General features: G+C 41.3%; 1 protein-coding gene across 3 annotated transcripts in view; it reads left to right on the top strand.

Moving 5' to 3' along the window:
- DTNBP1 (dystrobrevin binding protein 1) overlaps positions 1-27,348 on the top strand; it is a 139,101-nt gene that overhangs the window by 33,411 nt on the left and 78,342 nt on the right. For all 3 annotated transcript variants that reach the window (XM_073678795.1, XM_073678796.1, XM_073678797.1), the window contains exon 7: positions 12,738-12,760. In XM_073678795.1, the coding sequence (XP_073534896.1) occupies positions 12,738-12,760 (23 nt within the window). The remainder of the gene's footprint in view (positions 1-12,737; positions 12,761-27,348) is intronic.

Here is a 27,348-nt window from a genome sequence, read left to right as displayed (position 1 = left end):
GATCGCTGATGAGTCATGTTTTGGTGACGCAATAGCGATCTCGCTAGCGATCTCGCTATGTCTGACAGGTAGCAACGATCAGGCCCCTGCTGTGAGATCGCTGATCGTTACAAAGCTTCCTGGACCATTCCTGGGTCGTTGCGCTCCCGCTGGGCAGTGTGCATCGCTGTATTTGACACCTTGTCAACGACCTCGCTAGCGATTCAGAACTGAGACACGTAGAGGTGCATAAATTGGACTTTTCTGCGTTCATCGTCCCCGATTGGTGGTCGCTACTGCGTCCTTGTTTTTTCAGATCCCACCAGCGTTCTCCGGCTGTGACTCCACTTTGAACAAATCAGACATCTTTAGCGAAGTAGGTATTGTTTGGGGTCTGAAATGAGTTTCCATTTTTAATTCATTTATAGGACATCTACCAATTATCTGCTATCATTGCTCTTCAGGGAGTGAGGGCTTGGCTTCAATAGCGATCTCGTTAGCGATCTCGTTATGTGTGACGGGGCACCAGGACCGTTAAAATACTGGCAGCAGTTGTCGCGGCAGGTCTTCGCATCATGAGTGTTTCTGCCATGTCCCACTGGTTGAAGGCCTGCAATTGCAGGATCGTTTGCACGCTATTCACCGAGCTCCACTTCCCCATTGGCTCGGTCCACAGAGTCCACAAAGCCAGGCGGACAGTACGTAATTGCATCATGTCGACGAAGAAAGTTTTGAAGCGTGCAACAGGCCAAAAGAACAGAGTCTATTGATTTAAGCTTCATGTTAATTGGCGTATGAAAAACTCTGAAGCGGTTGGCCACGACAGCGTGTCAGAAAACGTGCTGTGTGGGTGTGTGTGCACGAGACCCCTAAAATATCTGCCCATGCAAAAGCATATATATACAGATAGAAGCCAAGCCCTCCCTCCCTGAAGAGCAATGATAGCAGATAATTGGTAGATGTCCTATAAATGAATTAAAAAATGGAAACTCATTTCAGACCCCAAACAATACCTACTTCGCTAAAGATGTCTGATTTGTTCAAAGTGGAGTCACAGCCGGAGAACGCTGGTGGGATCTGAAAAAACAAGGACGCAGTAGCGACCACCAATCGGGGACGATGAACGCAGAAAAGTCCAATTTATGCACCTCTACGTGTCTCAGTTCTGAATCGCTAGCGAGGTCGTTGACAAGGTGTCAAATACAGCGATGCACACTGCCCAGCGGGAGCACAACGACCCAGGAATGGTCCAGGAAGCTTTGTAACGATCAGCGATCTCACAGCAGGGGCCTGATCGTTGCTACCTGTCAGACATAACGAGATCGCTAGCGAGATCGCTATTGCGTCACCAAAACGTGACTCATCAGCGATCTCGTTGTGTGTGACGGGGCCTTTACACTGGAGAGTTTTGGACGCAAGCCTTTGACCTTAGAGGGAGATTCCTACAGAGAAGATACCAAGAAGAGATTTTAAATTCAGCCTTCCAGCATGCTTTCATAGGTGAGAGAGAGGCACTCTTGCACCCAAAGGCGAAGGTGGAACAAAGGGAACTCATTAGAGTAATTGACACATTTGATAATCCAGCAGACCGAGTATATAGAACATAAATATAGAATATATATATATTTATATAGAATATAAAACATTGGGGTATACTTCTTGCAGATCCTTATCTGGTATACATCATCCCACAGAACCTAATGATCACATACAAGAGAGGAGTATTTATCCGTGAATGACATGGCTAGAGCGGAAAACCTGTGGAACCTTTTAGGTGCGGGGATTGTGGGTTTTGCAGATGGATTACACCCTGTAAGAGGTTCACTAGCACCTCTTCTAGGCAGCAGTATTAACCCCTTCACAGCATATGACTTAAACTTACTCCATTTGTTGTGTTTCTGCCTTTGATGCAGGCTTGCAACACAAGCCCACATCTTTTCCGGCAGATGATGGCTGAAGTACGCAGTCATCATCTACCTCTACCAGCTGCATGTGGAGCAAAGCTCCACCCACAGCTGTTAGCATGTTAAATGCTGCTGTCAATCTGACAACGCCATTTAACACGTGTCGGCAGGGTGATGCGTCATTCAACACACCCGTGATGTGATCGCGGGGCGCCGATGGGTGTCCATGTTAGCTGGGGGTCTGCTGAAGATCCCTTTGCCTGTTGTTACAATTCTCCTGTAAAACCCAGGGTTTAGCAGACGTTCCAGGAGACAGTAATTTCTGTTATCCATAGCACTGCGCTATGTGTAGGACAAAAGATCGGGTAATCACAGCTTCAAGTCCCCTAAGTGGACTAATAAATACAGTAAAAAGTGGAAAAATGTTTTTAAAAATAGTTCATATCACCCAACTTTTGCCCCATTAAAAACAATTTAAAAAAAATTACATATTTGGTATCACAGCGTTCATAAAAGTCTGATCTATCAAAATATCAAATCATTTTATCCGATTGGTAAACTGCGTAACGAGAAAAAAAATAGGAACGATAGAATTAAGATTTATTTTTTGGCTACCGCAATAAGATGCAATCAAAACATTGTATCTACCCCAAAATGGTATCTAAAACCGTCAGCTCAGGGCGCAATAAGTAAGCCCTCACACAGCCCCAGATCCCGAACAATGAAAACTCTATGGGTCTCGGAAAATGGTGACACAAGCAAAATACTTTTTTGGAATTTCATTTCCCTTAACCACTTCGCGCCAGAGCCTGTTTTTGCCTTCGTGACCGGGCCAATTTTTTCAATTCTGACCACTGTCACTTTATGAGGTAATTACTCTGGAACGCTTCAACAGATCCCCCTGATTCTGAGATTGTTTTTTCGTGACATATTGTACTTCATGATAGTGGTAAAATTTCTTTGATATCACTTGCGTTTGATTGTGAAAAAATCGGAAATTTGTCGAAAATTTTGAAAATTTTGCAATTTTCAAACTTTGAATTTTCATGCCCTTTAATCAGAGAGATATGTCACACAAAATAGTTAATAAATAACATTGCCCACATGTCTACTTCACATCAGCACAATTTTGGAACCAAAATTTTTTTTTGTTAGGAAGCTATAAGGGTTAAAAGTTGACCAGCGATTTCTCATTTTTACAACAAAATTTACAAAAACATTTTTTTAGGGACCACATCTTATTTGAAGTGACTTTGAGGAGCCTTTATGACAGAAAATACCCAAAAGTGATACCATTCTAAAAACTGCACCCCTCAAGGTGCTCAAAACCACATTCAAGAAGTTTATTAACCCTTCAGGTGCTTCACAGGAATTTTTGGAATGTGGAAGAAAACAATGAACATTTAACTTTTTTTCACAAAACTGCTACTTTAACCTCAAATTTTTAATTTTCACAAGGCAGCCAGAAAAAATGGACCCCAAAATGTGTTGTGTAATTTCTCCTGAGCACGCTGATACCCCATATGTGGTGCAAAGCCACTGTTTGGGCGCACGGCATGGCTTGGAAGGTAAGGAGCGCCATTTGACTTTTGGAATGGAAATTTGACTGGAATGGATAGCGGACGCCATGTTGCATTTGGAGAGCCCCAGAGGTGCCTAAACAGAGGAAACCCCCAACAAGTGACCCCATTTTGGAAACTAGACCCCTTAAGGAACTTATCTAGATGTGTGGTGAGCACCTTGAACCCCCAGGGGCTTCACAGAATTTTATAATGTTGAAGTGTGAAAATAAAAAAACACATTTTTAACACAAAACTGCTACTTTAGCCTCAAATTTTTAATTTTCACAAGGGCAGCCAGAAAAAATGGACCCCAAAATGTGTTGTGCAATTTCTCCTGAGCACGCTGATACCCCATATGTGGTGCAAAGCCACTGTTTGGGCGCACGGCATAGCTTGGAAGGTAAGGAGCACCATTTGACTTTTGGAATGGAAATTTGACTGGAATGGATAGCGGACGCCATGTTGCATTTGGAGAGCCCCTGAGGTGCCTAAACAGAGGAAACCCCCAACAAGTGACCCCATTTTGGAAACTAGACCCCTCAAGGAACTTATCTAGATGTGTGGTGAGCACCTTGAACCCCCAGGGGCTTCACAGAATTTTATAATGTTGAAGTGTGAAAATAAAAAAACACATTTTTAACACAAAACTGCTACTTTAGCCTCAAATTTTTAATTTTCACAAGGGCAGCCAGAAAAAATGGACCCCAAAATGTGTTGTGCAATTTCTCCTGAGCACGCTGATACCCCATATGTGGTGCAAAGCCACTGTTTGGGCGCACGGCATGGCTTGGAAGGTAAGGAGCGCCATTTGACTTTTGGAATGGAAATTTGACTGGAATGGATAGCGGACGCCATGTTGCATTTGGAGAGCCCCTGAGGTGCCTAAACAGAGGAAACCCACAACAAGTGACCGAATTTTACAATCTACTCCTCTGTATAAATTAATCTAGTGGTGGGAAAATAAGTAGATAGGTAAATGGTCACTAAACCCATAGATGAATTCCCACAGAGGTGTCATTTCTATAATGGGGTCACTTCAGGGGGGATTATGCTGTTCTGGCACTTTTCAGAGTACCAGAGCTAAAGAATCCCCCCTGAAGTGACCCCATTTTGGAAATGAAACCCCTCTGGGAATTCATCTATGGGTTTAGTGACCATTTTAACTCAATGGATGATTTCCAGAAACAAGCACGCAATGGAAGGTTTAGATTCTGGAGAACCCCCTCTGGAAATTAAGTGAGCTCTACTCGAATGTGTCATTCACTAAATGAACCAAATGTTTGAATGACAAATTGGGATACATTTTTACAGTTTAAAAACGTGGTTCTGTGTGGAAGATTTTAAAGCAGTCAGTGACGCATAAGGCTGGCAATGATGGGCATTGTGGGCAATAGTAGCGGGTATCACGCCTCATTCCTCTCTTAGTACATACACGACATCTTTTCTGGGGGTTCCTTCTTGTTTCCGTTGCTGGAATAAGTGCAATAAAATGTCGCTCAGTGAGTCTTTTCACATCCTCAGATTCTAATGGATGAGCGGGGCTAACACTTTGAAAGACAAGATTTTCAATTACCTTTTCTTGATAATCAAGAAAAGGATCTGAATTTCCTGCTTTTTTGTACAACACAAAAGAATTGTATGTGGCCACCTGAAACAAATAAATAACCAACTTTTTATACCAGGTATAGGACTTTCTTGATACCTGGTATGGCTGTAGAACCTGGTCTGCAAGGTCCACACCCCCCATGTGTTTGTTTGTAGTCAATGACTGACACAGGTTTTTGCTTCGGAGTGGTGGATCCTAGTTCTACAGTGGCCCTTGTGGCATCTGTGTGGATCGAGCTGAGGACAAAAATATCCCTCTTATCCCTATATTTCAGGGCAAGCAGCTCTCCGTTGCGTACAGCCCCTGACTGCCCCTTTTGAAACTTTTGGTTGACCAATGGTTGTGGAAACCCCTGACGGTTTTTACGGATGGTCCCACAAGCCCCGATGTTGTGTTCAACCAGACTTTTAAATAGGGGTATGCTGGTGTAATAATTGTCCACATATAGATTGTAGCCTTTTTGAAAATATGGACTTATCAGCTCCCAAACAATTTTTCCAGATGTCCCCAGATAAGTAGGGCATCCTGGTGGGTTTAGTTGGCTATCTTTCCCCTCATATATGCGAAAAGCGGATGTGTATCCGGTTGAACTTTCGCACATTTTATAGAGCTTTATTCCAAACCTTGCCCTTTTAGATGGGATAAATTGCTTGAGGTGCAGTCTTCCTTTGAATTTTACAAGGGACTCATCTATAGAAATATTTTGTGTTGGGGTGTAGAGGCTTAAGAATTTTTCTGACAAATTTTCAATGATGGGTCTAATTTTATATAACCTGTCATGTTCTGGGGCATTTCTGGGCAGGCATTGACTATTGTCGTTAAAATGCCAAAACCGCATGAGCATTTCATAACGGGTCCTAGGCAGAATGACTGAAAACATAGGGGTGGCTTGAACAGGGTGGTTGGACCAGTAGGATCGAATGCTCGGTTTTTTAACAAGCATTTTTTTTTTATTTCCGGGACATTAGTTGGTGTCCATAAATTTGCCCTAGCATAGTAAGATCGGGGATTCTGGCTTATGAATTGGGACGCGTATAAATTTGTTTCCACGACAATATGCTCTAGCAAGCTGTCTGTAAAAAACAAATTAAAAAAATGAATTGGTCCAAAATCTTCCACCTCCACATTTATACCAGGAATGGCGTTGAAATCAGGGCTGAATGGAGCAGCCGAATCTGAAGCCTCCCATCTGGGAAATGCTAGATCATGTGGCAAAGCCCCTTGTACACTGGCGTGCGCCAATTCACTGGTAGCAGGGACAGCGCTTGTACTGGGCAGTGTTCCCTGATTTGGAGACGTTTCTCCAGTAGCGCTATTTGCCCCTATTGCTGTACTGGTCCTTGGGCTTGAGGATGGAACAGAATCACTGCTCATTTCTGGGCTCTCAGTGTCGCCACTACTAAAGCCCTCAAAATCCATATCTCCATCTGAGATTGCGCTGTCATCAGTGTCAGAACACAGCAGGGCATACACCTCCTCTGCGGTATAAGTCTGACGGGCCATTTTATTTTTATATTTTTTGACTGGACTGAACGGACCGGACTGAAAGGACGGGACCGGACTGGACTGACCGGACTGATCTGACAGGACTGACTGACTGATTTGACAGGACTGACTGACTGATCTGACAGGACTGACTGACAGATCTGACAGGACTGACTTACTGATCTGACAGGACTGACTTACTGATCTGACAGGACTGACTGACTGATCTGACAGGACTGACTGACTGACAGATCTGACAGGACTGACTGACTGACAGATCTGACAGGACTGACTGACTGACAGATCTGACAGGACTGACAGATCTGACTGACAGATCTGACTGACTGATCTGACAGGACTGACTGGACTGACAGATCTGACAGGACTGACTGACTGACAGATCTGACAGGACTGACTGACTGACAGATCTGACAGGACTGACTGACAGATCTGACAGGACTGACTGACTGACAGATCTGACAGGACTGACTGACTGACAGATCTGACAGGACTGACTGACTGACAGATCTGACAGGACTGACAGATCTGACAGGACTGACTGACTGACAGATCTGACAGGACTGACTGACAGATCTGACTGGACTGATCTGACAGGACTGACTGACTGACAGATCTGACTGGACTGATCTGACAGGACTGACTGATCTGACTCACTAACCCTAACTCTTACTTTCTTTTTTATTTTATTTTTTTTTTACTTTCACAGTGGCAAGGCTGACAGCTCTTGTCACACTGTTTCTCCTCTGCTCTCTCACTGAGATCGGAGGAGAAACTGCATTTATCAGGCAGATCGCCCGGGAAAGTTTGTTGCTAAAACAAACTTCCCTGGTGATCTCTCTGATTGGCTGGTGTGACGCTGGCATCATCGAGACATGAGCCAATCAGGTCTCGATGATGTCAGAGGTCACAGCACCGGGATCCCCGCTGCTGACAGGTATGTGGGGGGTCCCGATCGCCGACCACCGGCTGTCCCTATCTTTTAAATGCCGCGATCGCTATGGATCGCGGCATCTAGAAGATAGGAACAGGTTAACATCATGGGGACCTGATCCAATCAGGTCCCCATGATGCCACATGTCAGAGCTATCGCTCTGAACCGGTACCGCAGCGCTAGCAGGACCCTGGGGGTCCTGAGCGCTGCGGGACCACCCACCGTTTTTAAACGTCGGCGCTGCACAGAGCCCAGGCAGCGCCGACGTTTATGTACAGTGGGCGGTCCTGAACCGGTTAAATAAAAAATATATACATGTTTAGTATCTGCATACTCGTACTGACCTGGAGAATCATATTGCAAGGTCACTTTTACCATATAATAAACATGGTAAATAAAAAAAACAATTGTGGAATTGCCCTTTTTTTCCAATTTCAGGGCACTCTGAATTTTTTTCTGTTTTCTATGTGGAAGAATGAATGGTGTAATTCAAAAGTACAACTCATCCCGTAAAACAAACTCCCATACAGCTATGTGGACTGAAAAATAAAAAAGTTATGGCTCTTGGAAGACTGGATGTTAAAAACAAAGTATGCCAGTCAGGAAGGGATTAAATTCAATATTTTGCCAATTGCAAAACCGCAGGTTGAGTCTCAAGGACTGAATGATGCTCATGTGCCGGAGAAAGACTGAGATGTTATTGAATTGAAATCTGCTGACACCACCGGTGTATGCACGTTTTTGAGCACGAGTTAGGAAGACTTCATCCAAGTCCTGTAGTGACTGGAACGCCGGGTACATGCGCCGGAGGTAACCGCAAGGTATGCAGGCTCAGTACTGTGGGAGGAGACATACTTTTCTGTGTGCTTTAACCCACTAGAATCAACTGATGTCATGAATTGGGATTATTATTTATTAGTGGTGGACAGAAGGGTGTTTACAGTAGCTGCACAGCCATAGACATCTCATCTGTGGACTGATGACCCTTATTCCGAGGAACTCCTGAGGAACTAGAAAAACTAAGGGGAAATGCATTGAGGCACAGCATGTGATGCAGGTAAGTACTAGGGACACAGTCTGGATGTGTTTATTGTATTGTTGAAGGGATTTTTTTCCTTCGGTTCAGTGGTCACTAACCTAAGACTGGTGTTTATATGCATGTGCCTTGGATAATTATCTGACTGTTGTCAATCTGAGGTATTTGAACATGAACAATTAACACTAGACCCCTACCGATTATGGGAATAGGGTAACCCAAGGGTACCTAGGGTCAGTCTTTGAGGAGTGGGGTCACCACTTATGTACACTTTAAGGTGCCAGCCTCGGCAGCTAGGTAATGGCACTCTTTTAGGGAATACTAGGGGGAGTTTATCCACCATTTTCCCAGCCAGGGTCTACAAGATTATATAATATAGAATAGACTTACTGCTAATTAAATGATAGTAATCATTGTATCAGTACATATCTATTAATATACCTATTGGTTGGGAAATTTTTAACTTTGTAACAATAAAGAAGTGATTTTAAGGGAGTTGTTTTTGTAAGAGCGAAACCTATAGGTATAAAAGGGAAGAACCTCCCCTAACCATTCAGTGGTTTCCTGTCCTAGGTCAGAGACCTGTAGGTTCCAGGTTCAGTCCTGGGTGAAGAATGGAAGGTAGAAATATATATAAAGACGTAACTTTCTGCCCATTAATTTGCATTATCCCAAATGTTTCTCACATTGAAGAATCCATGTATTTTTTAATCTGTCGTTTTTAATGTACAGTTCATGTTAAATGCTTCCTTTTGCACAATTAAAGTGTATGAAGAATAGTAAGCAATTATAGTAAAAAATGACTTTCTACACTGTTTTAGTAATGAGCGACTTCAGTATAATACACTCAAGTACAAAGACACTCAATGTTGAACCTCCCCCACAATGGTTTTTACCTACTAATTTTATCCTGACCTAAAAGAGCTGAGATTGCAATGCTTATAATTTCTGTTAAAATTAGCCTGCACTTGTCTACAAAACACTTGTGCGCTGTGCACAGGATTAGAACTGCTACAATAAGGCAGGAGGTGAGATCATTCCACTTTCTAGTCATCTTTGTCATTTTTCTGTTGTTCTGTAAGTAAATTTTGCCACATTAATCCCTAGAGCATGTGATTTTTTTTTTTCTTTTTATAAATCTTTGAACTTTTTTGTGCTTGTTGCTCTGGATTTAGAGACCTCTGTCAAATTTCCAGCTTTGATAATATTTAAATGTACTTGTAACACCACAGGATGGCTTGAAAAAGGTTCCAGGAGGAACTGAAACGTTGCTGTAACCACGTTTTTACTTGAATCTTGGATTACTTTTCATTTTTTTGCATCATCTCTACATGTGGATTTGAATGAAATCCAAGGATTTGCATGCTTTGCTACTATGACACTGCTTTCCTTTAGCAGTGATCGCTCCTGGCAGTGTATAGGGCTAAGTTTCCGGGACTGAGGTCACTTGAGTTCATCAGATGAGGAACTCTGGTGACCTTACTTCGGCTCTCCTGTCAGTGTATAGAGTGCTGTCCTCTAGAGCAGTCACATCAATGATTGCTGGTGTGACTGCTGTAGATGTGAGCCAGATCTTCGTGGGACACCGGATTATGTTATCATGGCGGGCAGGTGAGGGGGATATGGTTGTTTTTTATTTTTGGATTCTTACAGGAGACTATGGTTTAAGCGGAATGGGCGTTGGGTGAGTATAAACTGTTCTTTATTTATAAAAAAGAAATGATTAAAAGCTGGTGTAATTTTATTTAAAATAAAATACTTTATTCTGGCCGTGTATTTATTTAAAAAACTTTACTACTGGGTTAGTAATTTGGACATCTTATAGACACCCTCCATTACTAACCTGGGCTTGATGTCAGCTGCCATTACAAGGCTGACATGAACCCCAACCCTATTACCCCACTTGCCACCGCTCCAGAGCAAGTGGGAAGAGCGGAGGCTAAGCGCCAGAATTGGCTCATCTTATGGATGCACCAGTTCTGGGGCATCTGAGATCTGATATTATTAGCCTTGGAGAGGGCCAGAATCCATGGCCCCTTTCCTGGCTCCTAATATCAGCCCGCAGCTGTCTGTGTAGCCTTTGCTAGTTAGATTTTATAGGGGGACCCTGTGTCAATTTTTTTCTGGGGTCTCACTGTAATCTAGTCAGTAAAGGCTAAGCAAACAGCTGTGGGCTGTTAATAGCCAGGGAACATTTTTGGCTAATAGCCCCTTCCCCGGCTAGTAATATCAGCCCCCAGAGGTTGGCTTTCCCTCTGCTGGTTATGAAAATGACACGGGAGCCCACGCCATTTTTTTTTAATTTTAGGCTATGTGCCCGCGATTCGGACGTAGCAGCACTTTGGATGCAGCATATTTTTTCTTTGGCCAAAACTCTGCGTTCTATTGAACACAGGTAAATCCGCATGTGTTCACTGAACCCTGCGGATTTACCACATTCAGTACATTCTAGTGTCAAATTTCTGTTGCGGAGACTAGCGACTTTGCAAGTGAATTTGACATGCTGCGGTCCTGAAAGACACGGCGCATTTCAGTGTCTGCGGGTGACCACAGCCTCAGATGCACGCAAAGTGGACATGGGATTTATAGAAATAGCATCCACTATGCTGTAACATCTGACCGCTGCTCTTTTGACGCTGCATAAATATGCGCTGCGTCCAAAGCGCTGCTGGTTGCTGATCGTGGGGAAGTAGCGGCTAACCGAACAACTGTTATTAATAGCCAGGGATCATGTTGACCTAATGGCCCCTTCCTAGGCTAAAAATAGTAGCTCTCCTCTGCCCCAAAAATGACATGAATAAGAATTCAGGCTAATGGGATTAGGGTTTATGGGACTAGGTGACGCTGACACTAAGCCCTTTGTTTAGTGATGAAGAGGTGTCAACCAGACATCCTCATTACTAAACCTATAAATAAAGAGTTAAATAAACACACACAAAGTAAAACACTTTATTTGAAATGCAACAGACACATTCTTCAATCATTTAAATTAAACAATGTACACACCCCAGGTCCGACGGTAATCCAAGGGTTAAAGTGTTGTCCTACGTTTCTTTTTTCAAATATCTTTATTTAGCTCCAAAAAAACATTCATTGCTGTACAAAAACGCAACAAAATCACGGCAAAACGCTCGTTTTTTGACGCAGCGTTTTTGCTGCTAAGAGATGCAGAAACCTTGCAGAAATTTCTGCAAGCAAATCTTGAACGTGCGCACGTACCCTAAGACTGGCCGCCTATACTCTCCAAAAATGTTACTTCTTTTCCAGGGACTGGAGTAACATTTCTGGTGAAAGGAACGCCACCACTTTTGAAGAATTTGGGCGGATGTAGTCATAACACATCCCACCCAGGTTGGCCCACTTTGGTGGAGCTGCCTGAAACTAATGTGAAAAAAAAACAAAAAAAAAGTCGTAAAATTTGTGCGCAACTTCACGTTGCACAAAATTGTATGTATTTTCAAAGTGTTTTACTCCAGTTTTTTTTTTGTAGACACTTTGATAAATCAGAGCCTTTGTCTCATTAATTTACTCATCTAATTATCTTGCAAAAGTGGATTGTGCACAGTGGGCATCAGTGGGAAACTATGAAAAAAGAAATTACTTGTACTGATTAAAGAGGGCTTGACTCTTTGGTTAGTCTAAGCAAATATTTCTAATAAAATACCAGTTCTGGATCATATTATAGTAGAACTTGACTTATATGTTAATTTATAGTTCTAACAGCTGGGTGTTACCAGTTGGGGGTGTGTCCTTTATTACTCACACTATCCAATCAGTGTTGTCTATGCAGGGACACTCCCCTTTAACCAGGAAAATTGTTACTCGGTTGTCAATTTTATCCAAATATGTCAATGTGAAATAAGAACAGCGCAAAACACAGTTCCCAGGAAAAATGCCTCATAATTATTATTTAAAATAATGTTTAAGAAGGGTCCGATATCTCTCAACCTGTCTGTTTTTGTAAATCATTTTTGTTGTTGTATACTCTGCTTATTGATTGTACATTTTGTCTTTAATAGTGGTAAATATATATAATTTTGATGAAGTTGAGAGTTTGACCCTAAACAAGGTCTTGCCTTTTTCATATACAGTATAGTAAAGGCCTTATATAAATGTCTTGTTTGCAAATCGTCTTTAATGTATAGATAGTAGGTATGAAGAGTACTGAAAGGCATGGTCTGTGTTCTAACAAGTCCTTGTGTTTTTCTTGTAGAAAAGAGCTTGAAAATGTAAAGGGTAAGTATTTTATATTTTTATATCCTCATTTCTGCAGTCCCAATTTATGAGTGTACCCATCTGCTAAATCCTTCACCATCAGTGATGTCATTTTTTCTCGTCCTTATATTCCTGTTCCCAAAGGCATTTTGATAATACACTGCTCAAAAAAATAAAAGCAACACTAAAATACCACATCCTAGATATCACTGAATGAAATATTCCTGTTGCAAATCTTTACTCATTACATAGTGGAATGCGTTGAGAACAATAAAACATAAAAATGATCAATGTAAATCAAAATTAATAACCCATGGAGGTCTGGATTTGAAATGATACTCAAAATCAAAGTGGAAAATCAAATTACAGGGTGAACCAACTTCACTGGAAATGCCTCAAGACAAGGAAATGATGTTCAATAGTGTGTGTGGCCTGCACGTGCCTGTATGACCTCCCTACAATGCCTGGGCATGATCCTGATGGGCCGGCAGATGTTCTCCTGACGGATCTCCTCCCAGACCTGGATTAAAGTATCAGTCAACTCCTGGACTGTCTGTGGTGTAACGCGACGTTGGTGGATGGAGCGAGACATGATGTCCCAGATGTGCTCAATCGGATTCAGGTCTGGGGAACGGGCGGGCCAGTCCATAGCTTCAATGCCTTCATCTTGCAGGAACTGCTGACACACTTCAGCCACATGAGGCCTAGCATTGTAATGCATCAGAAGGAACCCAGGGCCCGCTGCACTTGCATATGGTCTCACAATGGGTCTGAGGATCTCATCCCGGTACCTAATAGCAGTCAGGCTACCTCTGGCTAGCACATGGAGGGACTGTGCGGTCCTCCAAAGAAATGCCTCCCCATACCATTACTGACCCATTGCCAAACCGGTCATGCTGGAGGATGTTGCAGGCAGCAGAACGTTCTCCACGTCATCTCCAGACTTTGTCACGTCTGTCGCATGTGCTCAGTGTGAACCTGCTCTCCTCCGTGACGAGCACAGGGTGCCTATGTCGAATCTGTCAATCTTTGTGTTTTCTGACAAATGCCAATGGCCCTGCACGGTGTTGGGCTGTAAGCCCAACACCCACTTGTTAATGCCTGGCCCTCATAACACCCTAATGGAGTCTGTTTCTGACAGTTTGAGCAGATACATGGATGTTAGTGACCTGCTGGAGGTCATTTTGCAGGGCTCTAGCACTGCTCCTCCTGTTCCTCCTTACACAAAGGAGGAGGTAGTGGCCCAGCTGCTGGGTTGTTGCCATCCAACGCTCCCCTCCAAGTCTCCTGGTGTACTGGCCTGTCTCCTGGTATCTGTTCCATGCTCTGGACACTGTGCAGACAGACACAGCTATCATTCTTGCCACAGCTTGCATTGATGTACCATCCTGGATGAGCTGCACTACCTGAGCAACTTCTGTGGGTTGTACTGTAGACACCGCCTCATGCTTCTATACCTCTAGGAGTGAGAGCAATAACAAAATGCAAACGTGACCAAAGCAACAGCCAAAAAGGATGAGAACAGAGAAATGGTCTGTGGTCACCAGCTGCAGAACCACTCCTTTATAGGGGTTGTCTTACTAATTGCCTATCATTTCTACTGGTTGTCTGTTCTATTTGCACAACAGCAGGAGAAATTGATTCACAATCATTGATGCTTCATAACTGGACAGGTTGATTTCATAAAAGTGTGATTGATTTGGAGTTGTTGTTTAAGTGTTCCCTTTTATTTTTTTGAGCAATGTATATAAAATTAAAAATATCTTGGTCCCAATTCATCTTGAGGAGGAGATGGGCTGGAGTCATACATCTTTTCATAAATCAGGCGCGCCGAGTGAGTGACTACACCTCTGTGTGCGCCTCTCCATAAATCCTACTTCAGTCCCTGCTGCAGTAACATTTGTTACATTGCAAACCCCGCCACTCGTCATGACTTTGATGAGCACCGGTTGCGATGCCCACGTCCTACCCAAGCTCCACCCTCTTTATCAGAGCTTGCCGAAAATGGCCTGAGGATGCCAAAAGATGCATAATTTTAGCGCAGCCTCCAGTTACTCCAAAATTATGTGACTTTTCAAAGCTTTTTATGGCCGAATACTGACGTAAAAGCTTAGATGAATTAGGCCTTCTTTCTTTTTGAGAAAACATTTACTAAAAAATAAAAAATAAAAATTTCCCCCCAAAGTAAAGTAATGACTATATTTTGTTTCACACTTGTGAATTGACTAAAAAATTCTGCAGGATGTGTTTTGTGTGTCTTGGTTGATCTAGTTATGGTATTGCTTATGTCACCACAATATATTGACCTTTTGAAGGAAAGTGGTTAAAAAGTCGCCAGTTTTTGCTTTTTTTTTTTTTTATTAATCTGCTATACAGTTCCACAGATATGGGCCTTATTCTCTAGTGCTAATTTATATGTTTTTTACTAAGTGGGCGTTGCTCACAGAGCAGGCTAAAGACATGCCCCCTTGGTAAGAACAGTAAAAATTATCATTGCAGAAAAATGCCCATATGTCTGTAACTGTACGACAGATGTAAAATAAAAAAGGCATCTCCAAGGGAGCAGCAGGAGTGCAATAGGAGCTAAACCTGTCCATTTTTGACCTGATGACATGTACTCTTTAAAGCAGGAGACATGGCCATTTAACATCATCACAGTCCTGTTAGTGAAACAATAAAAGTTGGTGGCTACTGATTGATTCTGTTGGGAATGTTCAATGAAATTATTTTTTTTCTTGTTAGTGTCCTAATGAGCTATTTTAATTAAAATGTCATGTTAATAAAAGAGAATCTATAGCATACACGTATCTGAGTCTGCGGTATGGAACTTGAGACTTTCAGCAGTCAAGTCAATCTTGATTAGATGTACTCATTATTTGAAATATCCTACTATTGTATTTGTGGCTTCTACTCCTTTTTTTTATATTTTAGATATGTTTAAATGTGATGGCTAACCTTGTAAAAAGACATGTTTGAGAGGGGGAATCATCTAAAATGGAACCTACGTCTACTATGCACAATTTTGTCAAAACGACAAGAAACCCAATAAGTGACCCATCATTAGAATCAGAGTGTCCACTTTTTCCTGTTTTCAGGTGTCACAGAATGTTATCAGGATACATTTTTGGAAAACTTCAGAGTACTGGTTGTTATTATGAATAAGAAGGGAGGCTCTATCCCATGCCAAGGACTTCTTTCAGTATTATTTATCTGAATTAAGTGTATTTTTACCTGGCAATCTATGTTTGCATATGATAAAAATAAGAATTTTGTACACTTCCAGTATCCACAGTATTTCCACTCATGACCTTATTTCTGTCTACTGCATTTTTCCAGCATGTAAAGAAGATTTACCGAACATGAGCCAACTTTTACCTGCAGTCCTTACTGTATTGTGTGGGTAATTGGAAATGCTTTCAGCTTACTTTTATCAGAATGTTTTGAAACAGAAGATCCATGATGGACCGTTTTGTTTAGGCACATTATAAGAAGCGACTGTGCTTCTCTAAAACCTTTTTTCTGCTAATATCTCCTATAATTGCCTATGGTACATTAGAGCTGAAGAACTGGAGGCAATTATGGTTTAATTATGAGAAATAGCGGTTGTCTACCCCGCGCAGCTCTGATTTGTTCGGGTTGGCTTGCCATTTGTAGCTGGATGTGCCTGTGTATTTCCTGCTAATGTTACTGGCCTATTGAAAATACAATTGCAGTGTGTATTTTCTGGTTTTAGGCTTGATTGAAAAAAAAAAAAACAAAACGCTTACTAAGCTTTACAAGATATTAATTTGAACAACATATATTTGTAAGGTATATGTACCATAAGTCCATAGTGTTTTCTCAATACTGAGTCCAAAAAAACAGGTACGAGATGCAGGCTTTTTTCCGGCCAGGAGTTTGAGAAAATGTACTTGGTCTAACTCGAACTATGGAGTCGTGCATAGCACAGTGTGTAATATGATTTAACTGTTCACGCAAAACTTTGCATAAATCAGAAGTACAAGTGACTATTAGCAATTTTGTAATATATTGTATTGGAGAAATATGCTTCTTTCTCGACTTACGACTTGTTTCTTACCCTGCCTCCTGAACTCATTCATGCTGAAAAGCTGCTAATATTCCTTTTGCTCAATACCATCATGGTGGCTCAGTGGTTAGCACCTCAGCCTTGCAGCGCTGGGTTCCTGGGTTCAAATCCCACCCAGGACAACATCTGCAAGGAGTTTGTATGTTCTGCGCGTGTATGCGTGGGTTTCCACCGGGTTCTCCAGTTTCCTCCCACACTCCAAAGACATACTGATAGGGAATGTAGATTGTGAGCCCCAGTGGGGACAGCCATGATAATGTATGTAAAGCGCTGTGGATTTAATGGCACTATATAAGTGAGTAAAATAAATAAATACCAGAGAGACTGTAAACTCACAGAAGTGTCAGATTTCGTCTTCATATTGAAGTCAATGGGAAGGGGAGGAAGACCAGATTGAGAGAGACACTGACAGATCGTACTGTTGCTTTATAGTAGGTGTCTTTGTGTGCCAGTCTCAATGAGGGATGTGCAGGAATAAGATGTGACAAATTCACTAAGAAGCGCACGCCACTTAATGAATTTGGTGCATCTTATGACTGTCGTTTGCCTCCATGCACCTTGCCAGTGATGTTATTCTAGTCCTTGGCTTAAGAAACAATGGCACTTTTGCTGAATTGGGCGGTGTAGCTACATCCTGTCCCACCTCGAATCCTTCCTAGCTACGCCCATTTTGACGAAGCAACATCAAACTGCAGTGAAAATGGCAAAAATCACATTCCATTTAGTGCAAAAATTTTTGTAACTATTTGCCATAAACACTTTGATGTGTATATACACCTATATTTTCAATTTGCAGGCTCTTTAAACATTTGTGGATGGACGCATCTAACGGAGTCTGAAAGACATGTCACAAGGAATGTTCTGTGCTAGCATTCACGCCCTGTAGGAATGGGAACGGATTTGGATTTGATTACATTTGGAGGCTTACATGCCCTCATGCTCTTCTTCAGTAGTATGAAGTTCTTTATTTGTTGGCGATAATGCCACAAATAGTATTAGGTCAATAAAAGAAACACTGCATTTGTATTCATACTTCAGACATTCCCACCGGATGTTACATCCCTCTTCTGTATCCCAATGATTTATGGACGCAGCTCCAAAATAGAAGAGTCGTTAGGATATAACAGTAAGCTGTAATTACCTTAAGAGGAGCCAACCTAATGAAATGGTTGGAATGAAGCGACATGTTCTCTGATTCATGTAGTGATGATTCAGGAGATTGTACTGCTATTGTCCCTGACATAAAGCGCTTCCAGCAGTGGGCTGTGAGGATAGACTCCTGTGGAAAGCTTCTCATTCTGTTTGATCTGCACACTTTATAACTTCCTTTTAAAAAATGCAATCTAGTCATGATAACTAACCTGAAGCACCTAAAACTAGTATGGTTTCACAGTGCAGCTTTATTATAAATGTATGTCATGTATTCCTATACTGCAAACATACCAAATTAAATATTAGAAATAAAAGAAAACCTCTGAAAGGGCAATGTTGAATATGTTAATATTTTAATGATAATTAGAAATACAAATTTTGCATATTTTTTACCAAACAAATCTGTAGCTGGTGCAAAGTCTATATGTAGAGAGCTGCAGAGAACACGCATCAGTGGATTGGTTCCTAGTCTGACTCTGGTGTAAAGTATGATGGTCTAATTTACAAAAGGTTGAGTTGCAAGATTAGCCTCTGATTAATTGGCCTTTTTTGGGCCGAGTGCAAACCTGTTTTTTGTTTTGTTTTTCATTGTCATTTTCCTAGAGCCAAATCATTGATTTTTTTTTTTCCCTTTTGGTTCTTATTGATGTAGCCAGTACTAGGGCTTTAACACCAAGAATGGTGAGATATATGCTGTAAATATATTTTGCTTTAATAAAAATATTTATTTTTCCAATGGAGAGAGTTTTTGTTTATTAAACTTCATTTAACTTTATCTCTTTTTTTTTTTCTTTTTTTTATCTTTTTTCTCCATTAGGTGACTATGAGCTGCAATCGCCTTATCACTTACCATATGTAATGCTTTGAAATTGCTTTTCAAAGCTTTATTAGGACCCAAACTATCAGGCCACGGCCCCACTATCAGTATTTGATCAGTATTTGGTCAGTATTTTTTCTCAGGAGTGGGAGCCAAAACCAGGTGAGGAACAATCAGGGAAAAGGTATAATAGAAACAAGTCACCAATTCTGCATTTATCACCCACTCCTGATTTTAACTCCCACTCCTGAGAAAAAATACTGACCGAATACTGATGGTGGGGCCGTGGCCTTAAGCCAAGCCCTGGGTCCAGTCAGGATTCTGCTGAACAGGCAGAGCTTCTGTGCTCTCTAAGTCCCATGACTTCCCAGACACCGCATGGAGCCTATAGACAAAGCAATCCAGAGTGTATGTTTTGGTGTGCTAAGAGTATGCAGTTTGAATTTGAAATATTTTAGCTGTAGGAAATCCAAGATCATATATGAAAACTAAATATGAACCAAAAATCAGCAATTGTTCACAGCAACCACTTTGATTCTGTGATATTTATTTATTTGAATGAAAGATAAAATTGGTTTCCTTTTTTATGGATTTGTTCAGAATTTTGCTTAGGTCATAAAACAACAAAAACCTGCTGACAGATTCCCTTTAAAACTGATTCCAATGTAAACAGAGGCCACCATGATGGGGACTGAGAGCCTGATTCCACTGTTGTCCTTTAGTAGGCTATGTGTTGCTGTTTCAATACAATCAGTGTTTTATCGGCAAGAGATAATCACTAAAGGACTAGTTTCCGCGTGCCGCGTGGTCAACTGTGTAAACCCGCCCCCAGCACTGATTGGCAGCTTCCTGTGTACACTATACATGGACAGAAAACTGCTAATCAGTGTTGTGTGAGGGGTTATACATTGCTCGGCATTCTAAGCACAGCTAGCACTAGAGAACAGAAAACATTCATGGCACCAAAATGACAGCAAGCAGGGTCTCTGTCTCTACAGAATGCTGCTTACAGATCACATAGCAAAAACCTGGTGACAGATTTCCTTTAATAGTTTTTGCATTTACAGTACTTGACAGTAGGTCACTGTAAATTGTGTTGCTTTGCTGTGCAGTTTTGTAGTTCCAGCAATAGTACTACTTTGAAAATGATGTTTTGTGCACCTTTATGCTGCAGGTGACCATGGGAAGATGCCGTGCTCCACCCGATACTGCCTTATGTGCACACATACACTATTGCAAAAGAATGGAATTTATACTGCCAGGATGTACACATGGTATATGTATATGCTGTATGTACATCCTGGCAGAATAAATACCACCCTATTGTAATTTGTAGTGCTGCAGATTTTCTCTTTTTATCTCTTTTGTATGTCCTCTGGTCCTGGATAGAATACTACTTTGCACCCTGACATTGAATTTTTTTTTATAAAAGACTGCTGCTGACTTTTGAAAAATTGGATCCTTTACGAACAATCTGAAGTCAGTTCATTTTTTCTTTTGAGAGAATGTAGGGCAAACATTGTTCAGAAGTGATCAGTTCTGACACTTGCTATTTGTTGGTCATTTGTTCTCGTGTAAAATAAACTGTGCTAAATTGATCGTTTCCTGAGATGTGTAGAAAAAGCAGTTTTCTATTTTACTGTTTTCTTTCTATACCCTGTGGGCTTGTAAAATCTTCTCTAATTGAAAAGGATTTTCTGAACAGGAGTGTAAACCTAATTACAAGTCAGGTTCCTCTGCAATATGCTGAAATGTATTGAGATCTGTACTTTAAGGACTATAAACTAAGGCTAAGTAAGTGTAGCAAAAGGACAGTTGCAATTAGCTCTTGGGATATTTTTTATGAAAATGGATAAAGGTGGTTATTCACACTATAGAGAATTAAGTTGCTGGTTGGACAACCATTAAACGAATGATCGATTTGTAAACAATTGTAGGCAGAAACAGCCATACTACCTTATAGTCCATATTGCCTGTAAGTCTATGTTCACACATCATGGTTTTTTGGCATCAATTTTCTGCAGCAAAACCTGATCTTCAAGGGCATTTTGTTCAGGATTTTTCTTGCAGCTTCGGTGTGTTTTTTTCACTGTCCTTCTGTTTCTTTTTATGCATGTACATAAAGTTCTGTGAAAAAAACCCTATTCTATTTTGGCATCAAAAATGCTGATACAAATTTTGATGCTTTTTTTCACCACCCATTACTTCCTATGGGTGGAAAAATGCTGAAAGAAGTGACATGCTCTATTTTCCAAAAAAAAACATGCAAGGCACAAAATCCTGAACAAAAAAAAAAAAACGTGTGAACAGAGAATTCTGGTTTCTCGTAGACTTTGCTGGTACTGCAAAAGGCAGCTGAAAATGTGCATAAAAAACTGCATTAAAAAAAAATGCTGAAAAAGCCCTGATGTGCGAACATAGCCTTATAGTCATCCATACTGGCCAAAAGTGTTCATTGACACAAGGTGGAAATCTAATGATTTTCTACAAAGTTTTCGAAATATTATTTTATAGAAAAACCATTAACAAATATCAACTATGAGGTAAGGATTGATCAAATGAGTTGGGAATACCTTTTTAACCCCTTCACCCCCCAGCCTGTTTTCACTTTCCTGACGAGGCCAATTTTTTCAATTCTGACCACTGTCACTTTATGAGATTACAACTCTGGAAAGCTTCAACGTATTCCCCTGATTCTGAGATTGTGTTTGTGTGACATGTTGTACTTCATGTTAGTGGTACATGTTGATTGATTTATGATTTGCGTTTATTTATGAAAATTTGACAAGTTTGAACATTTTAGCAATTTCCAACCTTTTAATTTTTATGCCCTTAAACCAGATAGTTATACCACACAAAATAGACATATGGGAAATGTTATTTATTAACTATTTCACATCAGCGTCATTTTTAAAACATAATTGTTTTTTTTGTTGGGAAGTTAGTAGGGTTAAAAGTTCATCAGCTATTTCTAATTTCTAATTTTTCCTACAAAATTTACAAAACCAATTTTTTCAGGGACTATATCACATTTGAAGTGACTTTGAGGGGCTTATGTGACAGACAATACCCAAAAGTGACACCATTTTAAAAACTACAACCCTCAAAGTGCTCTCAAAACCACATTCAAGAAGTTTATTAACCAGTTGAGGGCTTCACTGAAATTAAAGTAATGTAGAAGTGATAAAAATTAAAATTTTACTTTTTCCCACAAAAATATTGCTTTAGCCCCAAATTTTGCATTTTCAAAAGGCTAGCAGGAGAAAATGGGCCAAACAATTTGTTGGGCAATGTCTCCTGAATACACAGATACCCCATATGTGTGGGAAAACTACTGTTTGAGCACTTGGCAGGGCTCGGAAGGGAAGGAGCACTGTTCAGCTTTTGGAGCACAAAATTGGCTGGAATAGATGGTGAACGCCATGTGACATTTGCAGATCCCTTGATGTGCCCAAATAGGGAAAACCCAACCACAAGTGACCCCATCTTGGAAACTATACCCCTAAAGGAACTTATCTAGAAGTATGATGAGCACTTTAAACCTGCAGGTGCTTCACAGAATTTTATAACGTTGAGCCGTGAAAATGAAAAAATAAATTTTCACAAATTGTTGCTTTAGCCCCAAATTTTTCATTTTCCCAAGGGTAAAAAGAGAAAATCGAAGGGAAGAAGCACCAGATGAATTCTGGAGCACAATGTTGGCTGGAATAGATTGCGGATGCCATGTCACTTTTGATAAGCCCCTGACGTGCCATAACAGCAGGAACCCCCATTTTGGAAACTACACTTGAGAATTTCATCTAGGGATGTACTGAGCATCTCTAACCCTCAGGCGATTCACAGAATTGTATAACATTGGACTTAATGGTAAAATTACTATTTTTTTCCACTTTGGCCCCAGGTTTTCAAATTTCAAAAGGGATAATAGGACAAAATGGACCATATAATTTGTTATGCAATTTCTCCAAATAATTCAAATGGTAGTATATTGAACAATATAATATTTGTAAAGTAACCGCCTATGAGAGAATCATATATGTTGAGGAAAATTCTATAGTATATCTGAAAATCCCATATAAGAAGAAAAAAGAAAAGAATGGAGAAAAGAGAGAAGAAAAGGCAAGGGGGAGGGGGAGAGGTCCTTATGCCTGTGACTAATTATGAACACAATCACATGTATCTGTTGAAAACATTAGAACAGGGTATGAAAATCAGGTGAGTCCTGGAACAGAATCCATCCGCTCCAAACCCTTCTAAATTTATCATTGGTTCCATTACATTCTGCAGACAACTTTTCCACTCTACATAGATTCACCATTTCCTTGTACCAATCTAATATGTTAGGGGGGCTTTTAAGTTTAGAAAACCATGGAATTACCGTCCGTGCCACTGTTAAACAAAATCAAAGTAAATCCTTCTTTTGTACACCATTTGAGGAAGGGAGGATTGACAGAAGGGCTATTTGAGGAGACCCCAATACTCTGTTTCCTGTGATACGTTGGTAATTGTCAAATACCTTTTCCCAAAATGGTTTAATTTTAGAACACTCCCACCATATATGAATCATAGAACCCACTTCACTTTCACATCTCCATCATGTTTCTGAAACTAGGGAACATTGCATGTAGTTTAGATGGGTAGTGATACCATCGTGTAAGTATTTTATAGTTCTTTTCTTGTGCAGTCCCTGCATTAGTGAGCTTATGTGTGAAGAGGAACCCTTTTGCCCACTCAAGAGGGGATAAACTAACCCCCAAATCCCTCTCCCATGCTCGCTGAAATGCCAGTTTCTCCGTTCCCTCCTCTCTGCCCAATCTCTCATATATCATAGATATAGCATGAGTCGGACCACTTTCCTGAAGGAACATGTTTTCAAAGAAGGTGTAGTTTGAGAATGAATTTACGTTACAATTGTGTGTTGCTAGAAAGGATCGCATTTGCAAATATTCGAACCACTTGATTTGAAACATTTGGGGATTTTGTTTGTAAAGGATAAAGATACAAAAATAGGTATCATGACATTTTCCAAAATCTGAAACAATCTGGTGTCCTCCACTGCCCTCTGACCAAGGAAAGATCCGTGCAAATATCAGGGTAGAAAGGAAGGGTTATAAAATATTGATGTGAGTGGGCTAATAGTTCTACCCGGAATCATATTTTTCCTCAGTGAGTGCCATGTTTTAAGTGTTTCCCTAGTTAGATTGCATTTGGCCAAAGTCACTGAGTCTTCTTGGCACCATGATAAATGTCGTAAAGGAACTCCTGAGCCCTCCTGTTCCACCCCTACCCATTGTTTAGAATCTGCATGAAAGTGCCAATCTAAAATCCTCATCAAGAAGCCTGAAAGTACCTATAGAAATTCGGAAAGCCCGCTCCTCCTAATGATTTATGACTAGAGAGAACCCGTATGTTTATGCGGGGTTTAATCTTACCCCAAATGAATTTGAGTAAAGCTGATCTTAGTTTACGAAAGACAAATTTTATATTTTTACCCAGGAAAATGGGTTAAATTGGCACCAAAATTTGTCCCACAATTTCTGCTGATTGTAGAAATACCCCATATGTGGCTGTACAGTACTGCTTAGCCTCACTGCTAGACTCGGGAGGGAAGAGACGTTATTTCACTCTTGGAGCACAAATTATCTTAAAATAGTTTGCGGACTCCATATACAGAGCCATAAGAGCAGAATCCCCCCTCAAGTGACCCCATTTTGGAAATGATGCACCTTTGGGAATTTATCCATAGGGATAGTGACAATTTTGACTCCATGGGTGTTTTCCATAAACAAGCACCAGTAGATGTTGCTGAGTGAAAATTGCAAATCTATCATTGTAGTGCTCATGGGGATACTGAATGTGGTTTAGTCCCACTGTGGGGCTCACAAGAGAGGGGGGCATTTGGATTTGGGCGCGCAAAAATTGACGGTCCTGAGTGTTTTTTTTTTTTTTTTTTGTGGATTGAATTGAAGCTTTTGTTAGGAACATTTTGCATAACCTTTTGGATCACATTTATCCTGTGCTCTACGCTGAGCACTTACATCGGGGTTTCCATCTAAATCTCTGAATGACCTGTTTCAGATGACACCCCCAACGGTTCCAATCGCTAAAATGACACCGCAGAGTATTTGTGGACTTCATCTGGCCTCTGTTCAGGGGTGTCCTTCTTTTTCAGAGGTGCACAAAACTGTTGCCAACCGCGCTTTTATGTCCACTTAAAAAGACTGGCATAGTCGGATCATATGCCAGAAGGCATCCACAGTTGCTCCATCTGCCTCATGATAGGGAATCTTCCGCCGGGGGTTTCAGTCTGAATCACGTGTTTCAGAGATTTACACGGAAACCCCGGTATAAGTGCTCAATGTAGAGCACAAGGTAAATGTGAGCCGAGCCTTACTGTGATCTTTGGGAGGCAGAATAAACAAATCAACAGCAGCTGAAGAATTGGTTTGATTTATTTTTTTCTCCATTCCTCGTGCGGTATAAGTGATTAGACGACGTTGTCTTTAAGGTTGATGCAATTACGGTGATATCAAATTTATATTGTTTTTTTTATATTTGGCTGCTGACACACACTAAAAAAAGTTTGTTTTTTTTGCAAAAAAGTTTTTGCATCGCCATATTTTGAGAGCTCTAATTTTTCTTTATTCCTGCCTACAGATTCATTTTAGGGCTTGTTTTTTGCAGGACGAGTTGACGTTTTTATTGGTACCATTTTCGGTCACATACCATTTTTTGATTTGCTTTCTACTCCGATTTTTGGAAGGCAGAATAAACAAAAATCAGCAATTCAAGAGTTTTTTGGGGGGTTTTATTTTATGCCGTTCACAATGTGGTAAAAGTGATAAGATGACTTTATTCTTTGGGTCAGTGCGATTACAGCGGTACCACATTTTTATCATTTTTTTTCTTTTGACACTTTTACACAATAAAAACAATTTTATAGAAGAAAAGAATTGTTTTTGCATCGCTATATTCTGAGAGCTGTAGCTTTATTTCTCCGCTGATGGAGCTGTATGGCAGCTTGTGTTTTGCGGGACAAAATGAAGTTTTCAACTATACCATTTATATTTACAATCGACTTTTCGATTGCATTTTAATCCACTCTTTGGCAGTATGATGAAAAAGACTTTTTTTTGCCATGTTCTTATTTTTTTTTTTTTTTTTACGGTGTTCACTGAAGTATTCGTTTTTTTAGGTCGGATTGTTCCAGACGCCGCAATATGTGTACTCTTTTTTTATTTTTGTTTTCACATAAATATATACATATATTGGTACCGAATTTTTCGGACTATAAGACGCACTGGACCATAAGACGCACCTAGGTTTTAGAGGAGGAAAATAAAAAAAAAAATGTAAGCAAAAAATGTGGTCATGATGCACTTTTAAGGGGGAGGGGGTCTTCTGCTGACACTGGTATGGGGGTAATGTCCCCCAATTCTGACAATATCCCCCATCCTGGTATATATGCTGCCCCCCTTCCTTTTATATGTGATCCCCATCCTGGTATGCCTGGCATCCCTCTATCCTGGTATGCATGGCACCCCTCATCCTTGTCCTAGTATGCATGGTACTCCTCATCCCTGTCCTGGTATGCATGGCACCCCTAATCCCTATCCTGGTATGCATGGCACCCCTCCTCCCTTTCCTGGTATGCATGGCACCCCTCATCCTTATCCTGGTATGCATGGCACCCCTCATCCTTATCCTGGTATGCATGGCACCCCTCATACCTATCCTGATATGCATGGCACCCCTCATTCTTGTCCTAGTATGCATGGTACCCCTCATCCCTGTCCTGGTATGCATGGCACCCTTAATCCCTATCCTGGTATGCATGGCACCCCTCCTCCCTTTCCTGGTATGCATGGCACCCCTCATCCCTGTCCTGGTATGCATGGCACTCCTCATCCCTGTCCTGGTATGCATGGCACCCCTAATCCCTATCCTGGTATGCATGGCACCCATCATCCCTATCCTGGTATGCATGGCACCCATCATCCCTGTCCTGGTATGCATGGCACCCATCATCCCCTGTCCTGGTATGCATGGCACCCATCATCCCGTGTCCTGGTATGCATGGCACCCATCATCCCGTGTCCTGGTATGCATGGCACCCCTCATCCCCTGTCCTGGTATGCATGACACCCCTCATCCCCTGTCCTGGTATGCATGACACCCCTCATCCCTGTCCTGGTATGCATGGCACCCCTAATACCTATCCTGGTATGCATGGCACCCCTAATACCTATCCTGGTATGCATGGCTCCCCTAATACCTATCCTGGTATGCATGGCACCCCTAATACCTATCCTGGTATGCATGGCTCCCCTAATACCTATCCTGGTATGCATGGCACCCCTCATCCCTGTCCTGGTATGCATGGCACCCCTCATCCCTGTCCTGGTATGCATGGCACCCCTCATCCCTGTCCTGGTATGCATGGCACCCCTCATCCCTGTCCTGGTATGCATGGCACCCCTCATCCCTGTCCTGGTATGCATGGCACCCCTCATCCCTGTCCTGGTATGCATGGCACCCCTCATCCCTGTCCTG

The sequence above is a fragment of the Phyllobates terribilis genome, unplaced genomic scaffold (genome assembly GCF_046119375.1).
Source record: "Phyllobates terribilis strain yellow unplaced genomic scaffold, ASM4611937v1 Scaffold_4__5_contigs__length_816908805, whole genome shotgun sequence".
Classification (NCBI taxonomy): Eukaryota; Metazoa; Chordata; class Amphibia; order Anura; family Dendrobatidae; genus Phyllobates; species Phyllobates terribilis.
This window is presented reverse-complemented; position numbering and strand designations above follow the sequence as displayed.